At 36.3% G+C, this 20287-nt stretch overlaps 1 protein-coding gene across 2 annotated transcripts in view; it reads right to left on the bottom strand.

Annotated features, from left to right (window-relative positions):
* The window catches only part of Nmt (N-myristoyl transferase), a 338957-nt gene that overhangs the window by 227473 nt on the left and 91197 nt on the right, over positions 1-20287 (bottom strand). For both annotated transcript variants that reach the window (XM_089256021.1, XM_089256022.1), the window contains exon 4: positions 17984-18114. In XM_089256021.1, the coding sequence (XP_089112147.1) occupies positions 17984-18114 (131 nt within the window). The remainder of the gene's footprint in view (positions 1-17983; positions 18115-20287) is intronic.

Genomic DNA, 20287 nt, shown 5'->3' with positions numbered 1-20287 from the left:
TCTTGTTTAAGCATAAAAGTTCTTTAAGATATCTTAATATTAAAGACATAGGTGACAATGCACATGTATGGTTTGAATTAATATGGTCAATTTTGTCTGTTTAAAGTAAAAATTGGTTGATAATTAAGTTGGAAAAGCAACTTCCTTCGTGGAGAGACTGTGTTTGAATTTGTTCAATGTCAGGCTTGTGAAACAGTCAAGTGTTTTAAAATGGTGTTTTTGTAATGATAAGGTATCTCTATAAAAGAAAAGTAATTAAAATTGAATGTTCTTTACTTATAATAATTGTGTGTGACTTGTATTAATTTGGTTCTAGTGAATTATTTTTATTTGTTGTTCATGTGGAAAATTTTCATAAAGATGGTAAACACTAGCACTCCGCATAGAAAAGGGTTTTTTTGTGGAAATGGAAACCACGCTCTGTATGCCCAATTCTGATCACAGGCCTAGGAGTTTAAATTTAAGGCCAGTTTACACGAGGCAAGTGCTTTAGTTGGTAACTTAATTTTAACTTACCGATTCTTCGTGAAAGTGTCCACACATAATAATTGGTAAGTAGATGCTCATTGGATAATTTTTACAGAGGCGAGCGCATGCACGCTTCAGTCTACTCAAATCCACGGAGAGAGATGTAACACGTGGGAGAATAATAGTAATAATTTTTTATTTATCTGGCATTCAGAGAAGTGCTTTTTTTTAAAGCTCATAGCTTTCGTAACGATGGATGAAGATGATCAAGTAGAACTTATGAATACTGTGATCAGAGCCACATCATATAATGTTTTTTTAAAGAATATAAATTTATTCACTTTCACTTATACAAGAGGGGAAAAAAAGAATACACAACATATTATAAACTTATGTAAGTCATCGAGAAGAAATATAAGATTTCTCTATTTCTCCTCCAAGTTGTAAATATCGATTATATGATATTTTAATCGAAGTTAAAAAGAAGATAAATTATGAATTATGTAAGCCGAAAATATGGGAGAAGATTCTTGGCATTCGTAGGAAATTCTAAGGGTTAAAAATTAAATAATAAAAATTCATTAAACAAAAATTATTTCCAAATTTTCGAAATCATTATATTTTAATTTAATCTAGAGAGATGCTATCTTTGTTAAATATTTGAACATGTATTTTTACAACAGATAACAGCAAATTCGTTCTGGACGAGAGAAATATTCGAAACTATTCAAATTATTAAAGTACGAGTGAGCAGAGAAACGAATTGAAGTTTAATGGATACACAAAAAAAACCATCCGAACTGAACGAACGCAAAACAAACAAATGTAAATAAAACATGTGTTGCCACAAATAAAGCATTTAAGTATATCACAGTTAACGGTTAGCAGGTAATTTTTAAATATTCCCCCTAAAATTAAACATGCTAACAAATCAAATAAAAAGAAAACAACCAATACATAAGCACAGATGCAATAATACTGAACGGATACAAAAGAAAAAAATATATATATATAACGATACACAATGCAACACATCATTTTTCCTTCAATGCACACATCCCTATCATATCTTTCAAATGATTGAACCTTCCACAAGGAAGTGGCTTAGTGAATAAATCAGCAGCTTGCTCTTGAGTCGAACAGTTATGCACATCTAGTTGTTCTTTCTGGTACAGTTCTCGAATGAACTTGTATCTCACATCAATGTGCTTGGTTCTGCAGTGAAACTCTGGATTTTTTATGAGTCTGATGGCACTCTGGTTGTCGACCTGTAGTAAAGGAACACCACTTGAAATACCAAGTTCTTGAAACAAGTAATGAAGCCATACTATTTCTTTTGCAGCTTGACTCGCCGCCACAAACTCAGCTTCAGTTGTAGATAGAGCTAGGCATTTCTGACGTTGACTCTTCCATGTTATTGTGCCACTGCTGCACAAAAACACCATGCCTGAGGTTGATCTCCTTGACACAGGATCCCCTGCGTAATCTGAATCACTGAATGCTTCTAAAGCACCAGCTTTGGAATCACATGAGTACAAAATACCCCAATTCACTGTACCTTCAGGTATTTCAATGTCCTTTTCACAACATTCCAATGACACTCTTGAGGTTTATCTAATACCCAAGAGAGCATACCAAGTGTGTAAGCTATATCAGGTCGAGTGACCATAGCTAGAAACATAAGGCTCCCAATAGCCTCTCTGTAAGGAACATCAAGGGCTGGAGCAGCAGACATCTCTGCTGTTAAACAACACTTTTCAATAGGCGTGCCTACAGGATTTGCATCTGTCATATTGAAACGGGCTAAGGTTCGTCTGCAATAAGATTCCTGATGGATGAAAATCGATCCATCATCCAAATAATTAATTTGCATACCCAAAAAGTACTTGGCATTATCTATTACAACGGCAAATTTAGATGTGAGTTGGTCAAGAAATATATTTAGCATTTTCAAGTCCTTGGAAAATATCAGACCATTATCCACATAAAGGATAAGAAAAAAGGTTTTCTCTGCATTAGCAAACAAGCATGGATCTGAACTTGAAGATTTTAAGCCATGATTTCCTAGAAATTTGCTGAATTTTTCATTCCAGCACCTGGGGGACTGTTTCAGTCCATAGATGCTCTTCATCAATTTGCAGACCTGATTTGAACCATTCTCGAAACCTTCTGGCTGGTTCATGTAGATTTCTTCTTTTAGTTCTCCATGAAGAAATGCTGTTTTGATGTCAAACTGAGCAACCTTTAATTTCTTCTTAGCAGCCATGCTTAACATCGTTCTCACAGTATCCCAGCGAACAACTGGACTGAACGTTTCAGTGTAATCTACAACAGGTATCTGCCCAAATCCTTTAGCGACCAGACGTGCCTTATATCTTGTCACTGCACCATCTACATTTTTCTTAGCTTCGAACACCCATCGACTTCCTATGGCTTTTCTATCACTTGGCAAATCCACCAGCTTCCATGTCTTGTTTTCAATTAGAGAATTCATCTCTTCTTGTAAAGCAGCTTGCCAATGACTTGAATTCTTTGATGACATTGCTTTTGTGTAAGTGACTGGTTCATCACATTCTGCCAGCATGACATAATCATCAAACTTGGATGGCTTCTTCAGCTTCAACCAGTCTCGTAAATTATACGTGTCTGGCTGTGATTCAACTTGCTTGGAACCATCTGTCTCTTCAGTAACTTTTTCAGTAAACTCTGGATTGTTCATGAAAATTTGCTTGCTCGTGATTTCATTCTTGAACACAACGTCCCTCGAAAGCACTATTTCATCTTTACTGGGTATCCATACCCTGTAGCCATCTTTATCGCCACAATACCCAACAAAATATCCTTTCTGAGCTTTCTTATCAAACTTTTTTCTTTTCTGTTTCGGAACATGCACAAAACATTCAGCACCAAACACACGTAAATGATTGAATGGTGACTCTTTGTTATACCACAGTTCATAAGGAGATTTTTCCTCAACACTACTCAGTCCAGTTCGGTTGATAACATAGGCTGCGGTATTAACAGCTTCTGCCCATAGCTTTTCTGGCAATTCCTTGGCGTGTAGCATAGTCCTGGCGGCTTCCACAAGAATCCCTCTCAATTGCTCCATTTTTCTCTGGTGTGTATAGCATTGAGTTTCGGTGAATCAATCCAATTTCTTTTACAGTGGATTCATCTTCGGAATTCTTGAACTCTGAACCACCATCAGTTAGTAGCTCTTTAACAGTATGACCTCGAGTTCGTACTTCAGCAAGAAAACGCTTCACCTTTGAAGGAACTTCAGACTTTGCCTTCAAGAAGTATACCGATCTGTACCTCGAGAAGTCATCCTTGAATACAACATAATATCTGCTTCCACCCAATGATTTTTCAGGCATCGGCCCACAGACATCTGCATGGATCAGTTCACCAACTGTAGTTGGCCTCGTTGTTCTGGTACCGAAACTGAGTCTATGCATTTTACCATATGCATATGCATCACAAAAATTTCGACTGAACTGAATGTCCATACCTTTACTTTTGAGGAATTTCTGTACATGTTGATTGTTCTGGTGACCTAGTCGCTCATGCCACAGTTGAATATCAGAATTTTTCACAGCAAGACAAGCTTTAGAAATTATGATACGCATCAAAAGCTTGTACACACCACTGAGTTGACGAATTCCAACAGCAACAGTCTGCTTCCCATTTCGGAACTCTCTTGTGCTTTGTGTAGCAACTTCGATGAGACCATGATTCAGAGCAGATCCCGATGAGAACAGATTCTGGTCAGATTTAGGGACATACCAAGCATTTTTCAATTGACCTGGTTTCCACTTCCCACATACCAGCATTTCCACATCAATCGTGCCGTATCCTTCAGCATACATGAAAGTTCCATCACCGAGACGAAGCGGTTTTGGCTCATCAAAAGGAACATACGAAGAGAAGAAATCCGAACGAGTCGATATGTGATGAGAAGTCCCCGAATCAATTATCCAACAGTCCTTGTTAACATCTGTGACAGACATGAATGCTTGTCCCCGAGAACTCTGGTCAGAAGTTTCATAATCTTTACTTGAACGGCAGTTCTTTTTGATATGACCGACTTTCCCGCAGGAGTAGCACTTCACAATTTTCTTCTTCGGCTTTTGAGTTTTCGAAGTTTCGAGCTTTTTCTTAGCCATCGAACTAGCATTTTTTGCAATAAATGCTACAGTGCCCGGTTCGGAACTGCTAGATCTCTGTTCTTCAAGTCTCTGTTCATGAAGCCTGAGACGTTCAGTCAAAGTCGCTACACTTCTTTCGTTATGCGGAACTGACTCCCAAGCATTTTGGAACTCCAGGTACTCACTCGGAAGAGTATTGAGTATCCTATTCATTGAAATAGGAACACTTACATTTTCTTCTTTGAGCTCCTCTTGCAAATCTTGCCAAATTCGTCGCAGTTTTGATACATGGGACGCGATACTGTCAGCTGGATCCTTGGTGTAGTTAAACAGCTGCGAATACAGTAAGTCCAAGCGTCTCTCATTTTTCTGTTCGTATACAGTGTGCAATGCATTCCACATATCTCTGCCAGATTTGCAGGTAAGAATATGCTGCTTTGACTCACCACGAAAACTCGGCCCGATTATATATCGTGCAATAGCATCAGCCTCCTCAAACGCTTTGACATCAGCGGCAAACTTCATGCGTTCAGGCTCTGTTGCGTTTTCATCCAACGAAGCAGGATATGTGACTTGTCCCGAAACGACCGGCATCACTTTTTGGATAGTCAGCTGTAGTTCCACATGGAATTTACAGCTTGTCCAGTTCTGTATACCTTCCAAGTTATCGATGGAATGAAGCTTCTCCATTTTCCCACTTGAATTGGAAACTTAAGCTCGAAAAGTAAACAGATACTAAATTTCGTTTCCGAAGTCAAAATTCTGCAACCGTAGACACACGACCATTAAACAAACTCACTACGAAGTGGAGGGTCACTGGGCCCATAACCTATTCAAATTATTAAAGTACGAGTGAGCAGAGAAACGAATTGAAGTTTAATGGATACACAAAAAAAACCGTCCGAACTGAACGAACGCAAAACAAACGAATGTAAATAAAACATGCGTTGCCACAAATAAAGCATTAAAGTATATCACGGTTAACGGTTAGCAGGTAATTTTTAAATATTCAATAGAAACCCTCCTCCAGTTTGTAATATATAAATCCTCCACACCTGATATATATTTTTGAATCTTCAATTTTTTTCAACTCCTGACATCACGTTGACAGAATATTCCATAGCTTTTTCCAACATCGAATAATTTTTAGCTCGCTTTTAGAAACCCATACGGATGTGAAAAATATTTTGCAAATATGAGACATTTAAAAGAACAGTATATTGTTTGGAACCAGAAAATTAGTTCGTAAAATGAAGCGTCGACTATATTGCATGAATTTCAATTGTATATTTACATGTACCAGGTGTACAAGTATGAAATGCGGATTTCAGAAAACAGATGGTGCACCAATGCAGTTTGTGCTATAAAGATTTGACACTGCGCCATCTTGTTGTGTCATCAACAAGTGTAAGATGCGCACGAGTGATAAATTGGAAAAGTGGGTGCATAGTGTTGTATTTAATATATCGAAAGTTATACTGAACAAAGAGCATTCGCGGACAGCATTAATTTTTTTGTTTTCATTTGAAGAAAACTGCTGCCGAATCATACCGATTACTTTGAGAAGCTTATGGTGAACATGCTCCATCGCAAGATACATGTGAATGATGGTTTCGGTGTTTCAAAAGTGGCGACTTCGATGTTGCAGACAAGGAACATGGAAAACCGCCAAGAAAAAAAAGATGTGGAATTGGAAGCATTGTTGGACGAAGATGATACTACACAGACACAAAAACAACTTGCAGAGCAATTGGGCGTTAGTCAACAAGCTGTTTCTAATCGCAATGCCCCATAACAATGTGAAATGCTCCTTGACAATGTTCAATGGTCAATGTGCAATGCTCCATCACATACAGCAAAAGCGGTTCGCTGCACATTGGAAGCACTCAGCTGGAAGTTCTACCCTATGCGGCTTACTCACCAGACTTGGCTCCTTCCGATTACCACTTGTTTGCATTGATGGGTCACGCACTTTCTGAGCAGTGCTTTGGTTCGTACGAAGATGTGAAAAAATAGCTCGCAGCAAAAGGGGAAGATTTTTACTGGCGTGGTATTCACAAATTTCAGGAAAGATGGGGGAAATGTATAACAAGCAATAGAGCATACTTTATATAAAGCACTTTTTATCATTCTTCCGAATTTAACGTGTTTTTTTTAAAAACAAATCCGCATTTCATACTTGTACACCTGGTAGTATAGGTACGCTGAAATACAAAGTTATTCCAAATTCAATCCACATGTGTTCATTAAAAAAGATTTACAGAGAGATAGATGGTTTTTTTTAAGCACAATACATCATGGAAAAGATATTTACAGATACAGTGGAACTTTGGTTAACAACCTTAATTCGTTCTGTGAAAGTGCTCATTATCTGAATCGCTAGTTATTCGAATCAAACTTCCACATAGGAAATAATGTAAACTCAGATGATTCGTTCCACAATTATTCATATACATAAAAATAGCTCATAAAAAAGGTATTTAATAAACAACTCAATAATAGTATAAAAAATAAAACAACTCAATAATAGTATAAAAAATAAAACAATGGAATAATCTTATAATGAAATAATACAATAACGCCATAAAATAAACATACAATACGATATAATGTTTACAAATTTGCTTAAAGTGGCGAGCAAAAGGAGGACGATTTATGGACTCTCTCTGTTGTTTGCAAACTTATTATTTGAAAAAGAACTTATCCAAGGACACCTGCTTTTGCCTTTTTTTAGGATTCCGGAAAATAGGAGATGACATTGTCGTTGGTCAAATTAGTTGCTCGCATTGCCACATCTTTATTTGGGTGGTTCTTTTCTATAAAACTTCTCAGATTCCCAATTCTTACACATCTCTCTATTCTCATTTGAAGTGAAGGACTCCTCATTTTTCTCTTCTTCAGGCAACATCCCATCCATAGGCTTTTGCTGATGGACAGTACGGTAAATACCATGGTTTTTACCGTACTGTACAAAACCTTGCCAACCCTGACTATAATATGATACCATATATCATCCTTAAATTTGATTGCCAGTACCATGGCAATAGAAATCTTACCAGTTACTAGTTACCAGTTTTTTTTAATATTTATTTAAATAATAAATTGCATTATTAAAATTCAATATGAATTACATGAAATTACCAATAATTTTATTTTCAATTAAAAAGGCTAATTTTATTTATAATTGTGATGAATTTTGTCTGAAAAAAAAAAATCTTTTCAGGTTCCACAGAACATGAAAAAAAGGTGTGTATATAAATGTACAAAATCAATTTAATTTTTGTCGAAACTCACTCACCAATACCAGCGACTTAGGCAGCTGTAATATGCAGTGCAGTGAAAAAAAATTGTTAAAGTATTTTTTATATGAAAACAGAAAACACATTAATTATGTGAACTGAAAAGAGAAAAAACAAAATGTATGAACAATGAAAATTTCAAAAAGAAATTAATCAAAGAATTCAAAAATGAAAAAAGTCAGCCAATGTCTAGGGCTTTCATGGGGGGGGGGGGGGGGGCACCCTGACATTGGCTTAACACAGAATGTTTCTGAGAGCATTCCTTGGCCTTCATAGTCTAGGTCGATGCTCGATTCCCCTACGTTCTGCAGTAGCACCACTGAATTCAAAAATCAAAATATAAAGCCAAAGCAAACAAATGTTTTTTGCCAAATTGAAGAAAAGAGCAAAAATTAAATATATTAAGTAGATGCAGATGTGCAAGTACATATCATGTGCTAGTCCTATACTCTGTTCGCTCTAACTTGAGTCCTGATGTAAACAAACCGCTGTACCAATTTTTGATATCACTCCGCATCCTTTATCTCTATTGGTTGTAATTTTACCCGCCCCTTCATTACATGTTAAGTAACACGTACAATTTTACTTCAGATGTGAAATAGGAAAATTCTTTTATTACAAATTTCAGAAAACAAAATTTTCACTGTTTTTCGAATTTCGTTGAAATAAAAACAGTTGATAACACTAATTAAAATAGGGAGAGGTTTCTCAAAATACTTTTAGCCCTGGTTTTATATATATTCTGTGGGAGAAGGAAATCTGCATTAAAATATTCATAGATAATTACAAAATATACAGGAATGCTGCAAAATATCCACACACACAAAAGACAAAATTTAATTAAAATTAAGAAAAAATCAATGAAAGAAATTGTCTAAAATTTAATGTAAATTCAGAATCGAATTGAAAGTAAGAAAAATAATTGACAGTAATAATTCGAGAAACCCCCCCCCCCCATGAAAATTCAGAATAAATTAAATAATTCTAGCATTTATGAAAATTAAGACTCCATGACGTCATTACTACTAGAAGTATAGGGACGGTCCCTCAAAACATGAGGCCCGGTGTGACCGTACCTGTCATACATCCTCTAACGGCGGCTCTGTTTTCACGGTAGATACTAAGAAATCCTTAACTCATTTTCTATTCATTCCCCCCCCCCCCATCAAAATTTAAAGATTATGTTTTTGAACTAATTCACACACATGATTTTCTGGTCTGAATATTCTATCAAATACATTATGAAATAAAATAACGAATAACTTACCCTTTTGTTGTCGTTCTTCATTACTTACTTACGGGTCTATATTTGTTTTAGTGCATTTCAATATTTTACTGGGTGGAGATCATTATATGGATACAGGTAGGAGTGAAATTCCTTCCATTTCACTTTCACTGGATGTTGATGAACTCTGTGATGGATTGATGATTAGCTCTTCAACCGTCAGATCGACCTTAATATCCAGTTGCCACAGCTTCTTCTCCTCCTCAATGATATGAGAAATCGCATTTCGCCAATTGTCCACTGTCACACCATCCAAAGCAGTTGCTAATAATTCACTGACTTCTGGAACTTTGAAAGTTTTGTTGTTTCGACCAACAAATCCCTTAACTTGGCTCCAAATTAATTCTATCGGATTCAGCATCCAATGGTATGGAGGTAACCGGAGGACTTTGTGACCTGCATGTTTTGCTACTTCATCTACGACGTACTTATCACATTCACTTTTGTATTTTTCCACAACCTGTAGAAGTTCCACTTTGCTGAGGGAGTCGTCCAGTATTTCGTTTTTTTGCTTCAACCAGTTGATATCCTGTTTCTTCCAAGAGGAATTCGGTTTTTTTTCTACGTGAACGCTGTGGTATGGAGCGTTGTCTATCACGATGACACTATCTGGATGAAGTTTGGGCAGTATGCTCTCAAACCAGATCTTGAAAACTTCACCATTCATATCCTCGTGATAATCTCCAGACTTTTTGGACTCGAATAACAGTAGGCCGCCTTCGACAAAACCACTATCACTTCCAATGTGGGCTATGGTTAACCTTCTACCTTTCCCAACGGGGACTTTCAACCCTGTCAATAAACCCTCCTGGTACGCTTGTCGTTTGGTCTTTACTGTACTGTCAGACCACATTTGACTAGTTGTGTGCCTTTCATTAATCCAAGTCTCATCTAAAAAGTAGATAGTTTTACCTTCATCTCGAAAATGCCTGTTTGCTCTCAAGTACTGACTCCGCCATAATATTATGTCATCTCTTTCGACAATGACAGGGGTCTTGCTCCTCGCTTTATACTCAAATCCAAGACTTGTAATTAACGTGTAAAGCATTGTTCTTCCCAAATTCGGCAAATCTGGATCATTATTAATGCACTGCAGAATTTTATTCAAAGTTGGAATTTCATTTCTTATAAAATAATTGTGAATCATCACCCGCACTGCACTTTGCACAAAATCATCACATTTACCAAGCACAGGTTTTTCTTTTTTGCTTTTCTTACCTGGTGTAACAATTGTTCCAGTGTCTTGAAACTCTTTCCGAGCTCTTTATACACCAGTTCTTCCGACACCTGTTAGTTCTGCTGTCATATTCTCCAAGTCTTTAACAGATGAAGTTGGATTTTTCTTTGAGATCTCTTCAAAGACATGCAAAATTATTCTCTTTTCTGCACTTCTCAGTGGCTTACCTTGCTGGTGTTTTAAGCTTGATGTGCCGGGAGCAGATTCTGACATGTTAATTAATTAGAAAATTACGTTGGAAATAAAAAAAGGGTTAAAATTATCTCCAAATATGATACGTAAAAATTTAACATCAAATATAGTCAAAAATTAATTTTCTAAAATCGATTCATATGTACAGAAGACAAAAAAAAATGGAAAAATAGATTGTGAACAAAAAAACAGTGTGCTACTCAAGAGAGCTGTTTGAGCAATACTGCGAAGTTTTCGCGAATGCACTCGTTACGATAAGTAACCCCCCTCCTACTCCTATCCCTGCGAGTTTCGTAGCGCAGGGGTAAAAAGAAGAAGAAAAAATCTTGTTTACTCCAACGAAATTTTTGTTGTTTAGTTATAGGCACCTAATAAAACGCAGCTGCAAATGATATTTCAACTGGATTTTCGAAACCAGACACGCACATATATGTTGGCAAAGCCAGATCTCTTGAAGTGTATACTGTTTTATGACTATAGCGAGGAAACGTTCTGTTGACAGCAAAGCTGCATTAAGAGTAACTTTTCAAGCGGCTTTGGTTGACAGCCAGAGCAGCAGTGGAGAGAGGAGGGCGTATCCTTCTGACACCCACCGTAAAGTCACAACTGCAAAAATGCTTTGACCTATCTCTAACAAATTTGTTTTTTTCCTTCCTCCAGATAATGCCTAACACGAAAAAATATATAAATTATGAGGTATTTTATGGAAGGAGGGGCAAACGACAAAGGACTATATTTTTGGCGGTATTGTACTGTAAGAAAGGTGAAATGTTCTTCAACCAATCATTTTGAGTATTGCACGCGTGCTTTTGTTTACATCAAGACCCAAGTTAGAGCGAATAGAGTATAGTTATTGGTGTAAGGAGGAAACCTGTGTGCTGCATATTAAGATTTCTTAAATTATTTAATGCATTTTAAAAATAGTTGGCACTATTACATACATGGTTAATGCGAGAAATTTGAGAAAACGCAATATTTTTGAAGACCTTATTGTTAATATTTGAATTGTGATTGGTTAGAAAATGGAGTTTGTTTGGAGCTTGTTTTCCTAATGCTTTAGCAAATATTTTCTTGTATTACTTTGAAAACAAAAAAATTCTCTTAATATTACTGGTTTCAGATACATTGATAATTTAATAATTTTCAACTACAACAACTTTCACAAAATCAGCCAGCAAATTTATCCTAGCACATTAAATCTTAAAAAAACCAGTCACAACAATAATCAAGCTGATTTCCTTGACTTAAAAATAAACATTGCTAACAATATAGTCTTAACTGGTATCCACAACAAAATAAAAGACTTTAATTTCAAAGTCAACTTTCTAACCAATCACAAATCAAGTATCAGCAAAAAGGTCTTCAAAAATATTGCGTTTTCTCAAATTTCTCGCATCAACCATGTATGTAATAGTGCCAACGATTTTCAAAATGCTCCAAATAATTTTTAAAAAAAATCTTAATATGCAACAGGTTTCCTCCTTACACCTTGGACTTACTCTTCTCTCTCACACCAATAACTATAACTGTTCACTTTGAATTTTACCCTATAACTAGGAGTAGCGCATGGTATGTACTTGCACCCCTACTGCATCTATTTAATATATTTTTATATTGACTGCAACTTTGCTGTTTTCTTAAACTTGGCAAAAAACATTTGTTTGGCTTTATATTTTGATTTTTGAATTCAATGGTGCTACAGCAGAATGTAGGGGAATCGAGCATCGACTTAGGCTATGAAGGCCAAGGAATGCTCTCAGAAATATTCTGTGTTAAGCCAATGTCAGGGTGTGTCCCCCCCCCCCCCACCCCACCTGATCAGAGCCCTAGACATTGGCTATGACTTTTCATTTTTGAATTCTTTGATTAATTTCTTTTTGAAATTTTCACTGTTCATATATATTGCTTTCTTTTTTCAGTTCACATAATTTTGTTTTCTGTTTTCATATAAAAAATGATACTTTAACAATATATATATATATATATAGAGAGAGAGAGAAATAGTGAGTACTTGTAAAAAAACATATGAAAGCTGGTTGTCATAGCTTTAACTGTTTATGCACTCTTAACATGAAATTATAGAAATGCATTTGTCAAGGTGGGAAAAGTCGCAGGACCCTTTCCCCCCCCCCCTTTTGACACATGACATAAAGATTAGTAATCGAGAGTTGTTCATGTCTTGTGTATGTAACATAATTTGTGTGTCAAATAGTAGATATGTGTATTTTGTTTCAAGAAAATTAGTTTGTTGTCCTTGTTCATTTGGGAAAACGATTAGGTTGCACACTTATTTTTTGCACACACTGTATGTGTTTTCAAAATTTTGGATTTCGAATGCGATCCCGATATTGGATAGTTCTGCCGATTATTCGAAAGTAATCCTCTAAAATTTTGCCCCCTTGGTGTCAAGTTTTGAGTCAATTTGAGACGTCTTCATTGGACAAATTGATAGTTTTTAAAAATTTAAATTCAATCTAGTATAGTAAGGCGAGAGATAACCATTTTCTCGAGCTCTCGAGGGTGATGCAGTAAGACGATTTTTTTAAATATTATTTTGTTTAATTTTGCTGTTTGAAACACACAAAATTACTGCATTTCGTGTTTGAAATCTTTTGCTATGTCATCAGAATTTTTTCTAGAGGATGAGATGATCATACTGAGCAAATTTTTGGATTCAGTAATTAAGTAATTCATTAATTTTTAAATTTTTTGAAAAGGAAAGTTACACACGTGCCTTTAATAATTGTTAACATTGAATTTTGATTATAATTTTGATCGGAAAAATACAGCTATTTCAAGAAAGTATTCTATATGTCATCATGAATTTAAGATCACGTGTTAATTGGTTTTTTAAATTTTCTTTGTCATGTGACAAAAATTTTTCTGTACCTTAACTTATGTACCAAAGTATGTTGTGTGACCTATCGTTGGAAAGCTGAATTAAATCCCCTTTCAATGGTAAAATTTGATTTTTATTTTCATATGTTTTGTGAGTGTAATTAAGCGTTTCCTTTTTTGTATAACATTACAGTATTGTCCCTGATGTCAGAAGAGCAATGTAGGAAGTCAGTTTTCGTTCAGGGCGGGATTTTGTCCAGGTTTTAGACATGTCCTTCCACCTTAATTGGTCAAAAGTGGTGTCGTAAAATTTTACGCCACGAATCAAGTGCGCGCCACGCCCACTTTTCCAGTTCATTTATACTCTCTGTAACGTCAGTGGGTTGGTTCAGTCTTCCGTTTTCTCAAGGTAGCACCTCGGCTCATTCATATGAAGTTATTCCCCCCTTCCCCTTTTGAAATGAAGTTTTCTCGCGAAATGTAGTAAGTGTTCACTACCGTTGCAGTTCTCCCTTTTGCGAGACTATCCTGATGAAGTATCCCAGAGTTTGTCACCATGGCCAGAGCGGAGCTGGAGTTCGTGTCTACGCTGGTCTCAACCTCAGCTAAGAAGGTTCTTGAAAATGACTATCCTGTGTTGGATCGGTCGTCAGCTTCCTGGTACCCATCGAATTTTGGTTTGATTGATGAGAACTATACCTTGGAGCACCTTGAGGACTCGGAATGCTGACCCCTGAGTGATCAATTTACAAGTCACTCAGAGCTTTAAGGCCCTCCTCACACGGGGAAACTAAAATCGAGCTCGAGTTGCTTCAACTTGAGAGTTGAGTTGCCTAGAACGAGTCGAGTTGCCCGTTCTCCCTCACACGGCGCTACTAAAAAAATATTCAAAGCCCGGGAAACTGAGTAAAAACAGCACAGTCTATAGTTTTCCTTCTTATCTTCCGGTACTATCTTGTTAACCGGGTTAGGAAAAATCGAAACAAATAAATAAGAAAAATAATTTCTATTATATGTGAAATTGCTACAGAATTTCAGCTCACAGGTAAATACAAAATTTCATTATTTAAATTGATATCATTTTGAAATGACAATAAAATGGTAAAAATTAGATAATTTTTTAGTATAATTTCATGTTTCATTCGGAAAAAAAATTCGCAATAAAATGTCTGTTTTTCCTCTATAAATGTGAATTTCAGTACCTATATAGGTTGGATTTAATATATTTTTATTGTTTAATAGTTAAAATATTGTCACGCAGAATTTTAAGCAGTTTCATGAGATGAAACGACGAAAGCTGGTTCCGAGAGGCAAAAAATAAACTATAGACAAAACTAGGGACAAACAACACATGAATTGTTGTTTATGTTTCAGGGAATGATTTTCCCCGAACACTCCCACACACATATGTGCGTGTACGTGACCTAGATTACAGACATTCCAAGCAAGGGGGAAAATCAGGGACCATCCCTATGGAACACGTGCTTGTTTAGGTGCATGTAAAAGTAGACAGTAGTTTGAAATTTTCTGCAGGTTCTTATCCAGGGCCGTCTTAAGAGCATCGGCACCTGTGAACTGAAATTCTGAAGAAATTTCATTATATCCTTTCAACTGATAATTCATTATATATATATATATATATATACTCTGAATTGTTTTTCAATATGAGTCCAAACTCGCATGACGGAAATATGAAGGAATGCTAAAGGCAGTTTCTAGTTTCTTCAACAAAAGTTGGCGGCGACTAGCATGTCAGTTGCCAAGTGGCCGAGTCGCGTTCGATATTTCGTTGCCAAGACGCTAATTTCCTCGTGTGAGGGCGTCTAGAGCGATATACGTACTGGTCTTCGGGAGATGGTTTCCCTTATCAGTTGCCGAACTTTAGTTTCCCCGTGTGAGGAGGGCCTAAGGTATGTGAGAAATTTTTCCTGCCATCACTCAATTTCTGGATAGGGTGTGGTCTTTTTAATTTGTGTGTCTTACCTATTCTTTAATGATCGCTCCAAACTTCTCCCAATAAAAATTATTACAGTCTCGTTTAAATTAAAATAATTCTCAGATGTTTGTTGGGAAAATGCACATGTATGGTTTGAGTTAGTATGTCAAATTTTCTCTGTTTAAAGTAAAAATTTTATGATAATTAATTTGGAAAAGCAACTTCCATCACGAAGAGACTGTTTTGTGTTTGAAAGAATCTGTTCAATGTCATGCTTGTGAAATACACTCTTGTCCATAAATTAAGGATAATGCCAGCTCCGGCAAATAAAGGTTAGACGTTTGGGAGATATTGGTCTATGTGCTCGCAGGCCTGTCAGATGTGTTCCCCTCACAGCAACTCACTGTCGGCAGTGATTAGCCTGGATTAGAGAACATGCAATGTGGACATCGTCACAGTGGGCTTGTGTGATATTTTCCGTCGAGTCCAGGTTTAGCTTTCAGTCTGATTCACGTCGGATTTTCATATGGAGAACGTCAGGTACACGTTACCACCAAGACAACGTCATTGAACAACACCGTTACGGCGGTGCAGCATTGCTCGTTTGGGGTGGAATTATACTGAGTTCCAGAACAGATCTGCATGTTCAAACCGGAACCATGAAAGCCCAAATTTATCGGGACATCATACAAAACAAACAAACGTTACAGAAACTGTTTACAGAAACAACGTTACTTATTCATAACCCATTTATTAAACAAAAGATAAAGAACAAGAACGATGGTGTATGTATGATACCATTCATAAAAACTATGATTTTTGCTCCCTGGAGCAATTTTAAAAAATATCTCCTTTACAAAAACTTACTATTACATGGTTGGTATGATGGTTAATACATTGTATGTCTCCCATGCGATGAAATACAGTCCGTACAACGCCTAGGCATGCTGAGTATCAAATTATTGATCTGATCTTGGGGAAAATCACTCCACTCAGCAAGCAATGCTCTCCGAAGTTCCGGTACACATGTAGGTGGTGGTTGACGGGCTGCAACTCGTCAGCCAAGCATGTCCCACATATGCTCTATCGGATTCAAGTCAGGTGAGAATGCTGGCCATTCCATACGGGTTATATCCTCAGATTCAAGGCATTTGTTTACGATGTTTGCTCGGTGAGGACGGGCGTTGTCATCCATAAACAAAAATTCTGCGCCCATGGCACCCCTAAACAAACGTACATGTTGTTCCAGAATGATGTCCCGATAAATTTGGGCTTTCATGGTTCCGGTTTGAACATGCAGATCTGTTCTGGAACCCAGTATAATTCCACCCCAAACGAGCAATGCTGCACCGCCGTAACGGTGTTGTTCAATGACGTTGTCTTGGTGGTAACGTGTATCTGACGTTCTCGATATGAAAATCCAACGTGAATCAGACTGAAAGCTAAACCTGGACTCGACGGAAAATATCACACAAGCCCACTGTGACGATGTCCACATTGCATGTTCTCTAATCCAGGCTAATCACTGCCGACAGTGAGTTGCTGTGAGTGGAACACATCTGACAGGCCTGCGAGCACATAGACCAATATCTCCCAAACGTCTGTACACGATTTGCCTTGAAACTGTGGTACCCATGGCTGCAGATAGCTGACGAGACAGGTCGGATGCTGTGCTCCGTCTGCTTCTTTTGGCAGTTACTGCCAAATACCGGTCTTCATTCGGCGTTGTAACTTGGGGGCGACCTGTACTGTAACGTCTACTGACATTTCCGTTATCTTGGAATCGTTGCCAAAGCCTAGAGATGACACTTTGGGCAATTCCAAGTTTTTCAGATACTTCCATCTGAGTACGCCCACATTCCAGGCGGCCGATAATTCTACCACGTAAAAAATCATCCACATGCGTCCTCTGTGTCATAACTATTCGCTTAGGGCACTGAGCGCCTTACAGAACTCTTGTGAACAATTTCACTTCTTTGCCACCATTCCTTATATACCCCCCTCTTACACTCTCGTCATTGTGACGTACTATCGGCATCATCTGGTGGCTTCCTGAAATTTGCATATCATTCTTGCAGATGTGTGTGATAATTCTACAGGTGAAATTTTGACTTTAGATTTCGATTTCCGTGTGATGCTGAATTATCCATAATTTATGGACATGAGTGTAGTTAAGTGTCTCAAAATGGTGTTTTTGAAATGATAAGGTATCTCTAAAAGAAAAGTAATTGAATAAAGTAAAAGTAAAGTAAAATTGAATAAAAAAAAGTATTTGAATGTTCTTTGCTTAAAATAACTGTGTGACATGTATTAATTTTGTTCTGAATTTTTTTTTTTTGTTCATGTGGTAAGGTTTTAATAAAGATAGCTAACAAAAACACTCCCCGCAGTAAAGGGTTTTTATGGACAAGTTAACCATGCTATGTAACCACTATAACTGATCATCTGCCTATTTGTTAGAGAATACCTTTTGATATTCGGGCTTAGAATTACCACATTGGTGCAGTGTTTTATGTAAAGAAGAGAGTCCCAACATACATAATACATAGTTATCGTAATAAAATAATATGACATATTTACCACTAATGGGTCCTCAATATCAAGGGTTTCCCAATGAAAACCTTGTGGTAGAGTATAAGGTTCATTCCTGATTTCTTCTTTCACCTTATCAGTTTCAATAGGCTGATTCATAGAATTTGCAATATCATCATCTACAAAAGACAATATATATAGAAACTTCCATCAGTTATTGAATTATCACATAAAGGTACAGTTGTTATAACTCTTGTTACTTAAAATATGAAAAAGAAACATCAAGAAAAGTAATTGTAGCTTTTTATGATGATTAGAATTTAAAAATTTGTAATTACTTTATGATAAGGACATTTGCATTGAAAAAAGAATTATTAGACTCCTTGGTTACATTATAACAATACACAGTAGACTCTCTGTAACTCGACACGTGGATAACTCGACTATCCGGATAACTCGACATCTATTATTCCCTTGGTTGACACAATACTAATTTCAATGTAGGGAAACCTCACCATCTTACGATGATGCATTAAAAGCTGTAGATGTGATACATCGATTCCTACACACTCAGGAAAAAGCCGAACAATCGCGGGATAAACTGAACAGTGTAGAAGAATTTTTGTTTTCTCTGCGGAAAGAAAAACAAACAAATATACTCGATTATTTTTCATGAGGTAAATTTTTTTATATGTTTTGATTCTATTATGAAACAACCCCAAATTAAAATTAATGAGAGAATTAGCATTTTATTTAATCGAATTGTTTGAATGCATATAATTACATACACAAAAACGATCGGACAAAAATTTAGAGCAAAACCCTGCTAACTTGACAACCACTTAAGTCGACATATTTGTCGATACTTTTAGGGTGTCGAGCTACCGAGAGTCTACTGTATATAAAAAAAAAAAGAAAAACAAAAGATTATAATGCTACCCCGTATTTGCTCTATACCTAGTGCCATTAATGTGCCTTACATGAGCTTAAAATTCATAACTATTTCACAATATAAAACATAGGTACACACAACATAATGGACATCGTAGTCCTCTTCAAGTATAAATTTTTACATCTTCACACATTGAAATACTCATCAAGAATCCCCCAAGAGAAGTGAAACCCACAAGACAGTGCTACCAGTGCGGGACTTTCATCCAGTCAGCATAGTCAATGGGCCTTACATCACAGAAAGTTTCCAGGAACTTACACATTTGACCCCTTCAGATTAAATTTTGAACTGTGCAGTGAAAACTCAACTAAACGTTAAAATAAAAATAATAAACAAATATACACATTCTGAAGAGCGTAAAAGCTTTTTGTGTACTGATAATTTTAGGTGTATATTTAGCACCTAAAAAAATAAAATGACGAAAGTTAGGAGCAAGTACCCTAACTTACAACAGCATAGCTCTTGTATTTTATCTAACGTTTAAGGGCCTTAGTTATAACTTACAAGTTAAATCTTTTTGAAAAAAGTTCCAAAGACAATGTCACGCTGGAAACAGTTCAGAAAACATTTTATTCCTCTAATAATCAGCGTTTCAACTTTTACGACAAAATCATGGAGCTATGTCAAATCATCCAGCCATGAAACCAATGGTCACAGATTTTGATGATTTTTTTGCTTTCACCATTCTTACTGACCACATAAAACAGTACTTGCATATCCTAGAACTTTTGGGGAAAAAAGGTATTAAAATTTATCAAAAAGGAATGCAGATGACTTTTTTGAGGCTCGATTTTTAAAGGCCATTGTTTGAAAAAATAAATTTCAACTTTTTACATCTTCCACATATTTAAAAGAAATTTTCACGAAACATACAGAATATGAATAAAAATTATTTGTGCACCAACATTTAAAATAAAAAGGAAAAAAATAACTTTTTAGGAGACAATATATTTATTCTGGCAATACAAAATTCATCAAAATAAGACTGGGTCACTCCTATTTCAAATCCATCACCTGAAATGAAACCTATTGTGGTATTAAAAAATTGAATTGCTATATTATTATTTGTTCATGAAAGCGAACCGAAAAAGAATTTCAGGCTTGAACAAAAATAAACTTTAATTAGATCTGAATTGTACAGATATTTTACATCGCTACCTCTCTTCACGGAAGAGAAAGAGTGAACTCCTACACAATAGCATTCTAAAAACTTGATTAAACAATCGCGCGTTCACATGCTGATCACGAGCAAACATACTCCTGCCCAATAATAATTAATTACTACACATTAGAGTCACTGGGGAAGATTGATGATCTCTGTAATGGTCTGCTTGTAAAGGCACCTGCACGTCTTTACCATGACCACATGAACGAGTCCATCGGTTCCACGATACATTTCC

This window comes from Pholcus phalangioides, unplaced genomic scaffold (genome assembly GCF_987345545.1).
Source record: "Pholcus phalangioides strain wild (caught in Gottingen) unplaced genomic scaffold, Ppha-v1.0 ptg000004l_1, whole genome shotgun sequence".
NCBI lineage: Eukaryota > Metazoa > Arthropoda > Arachnida > Araneae > Pholcidae > Pholcus > Pholcus phalangioides.
Note: the sequence above shows the minus strand (reverse complement) of the source record. Positions and strands in the feature narration are given on the sequence as shown.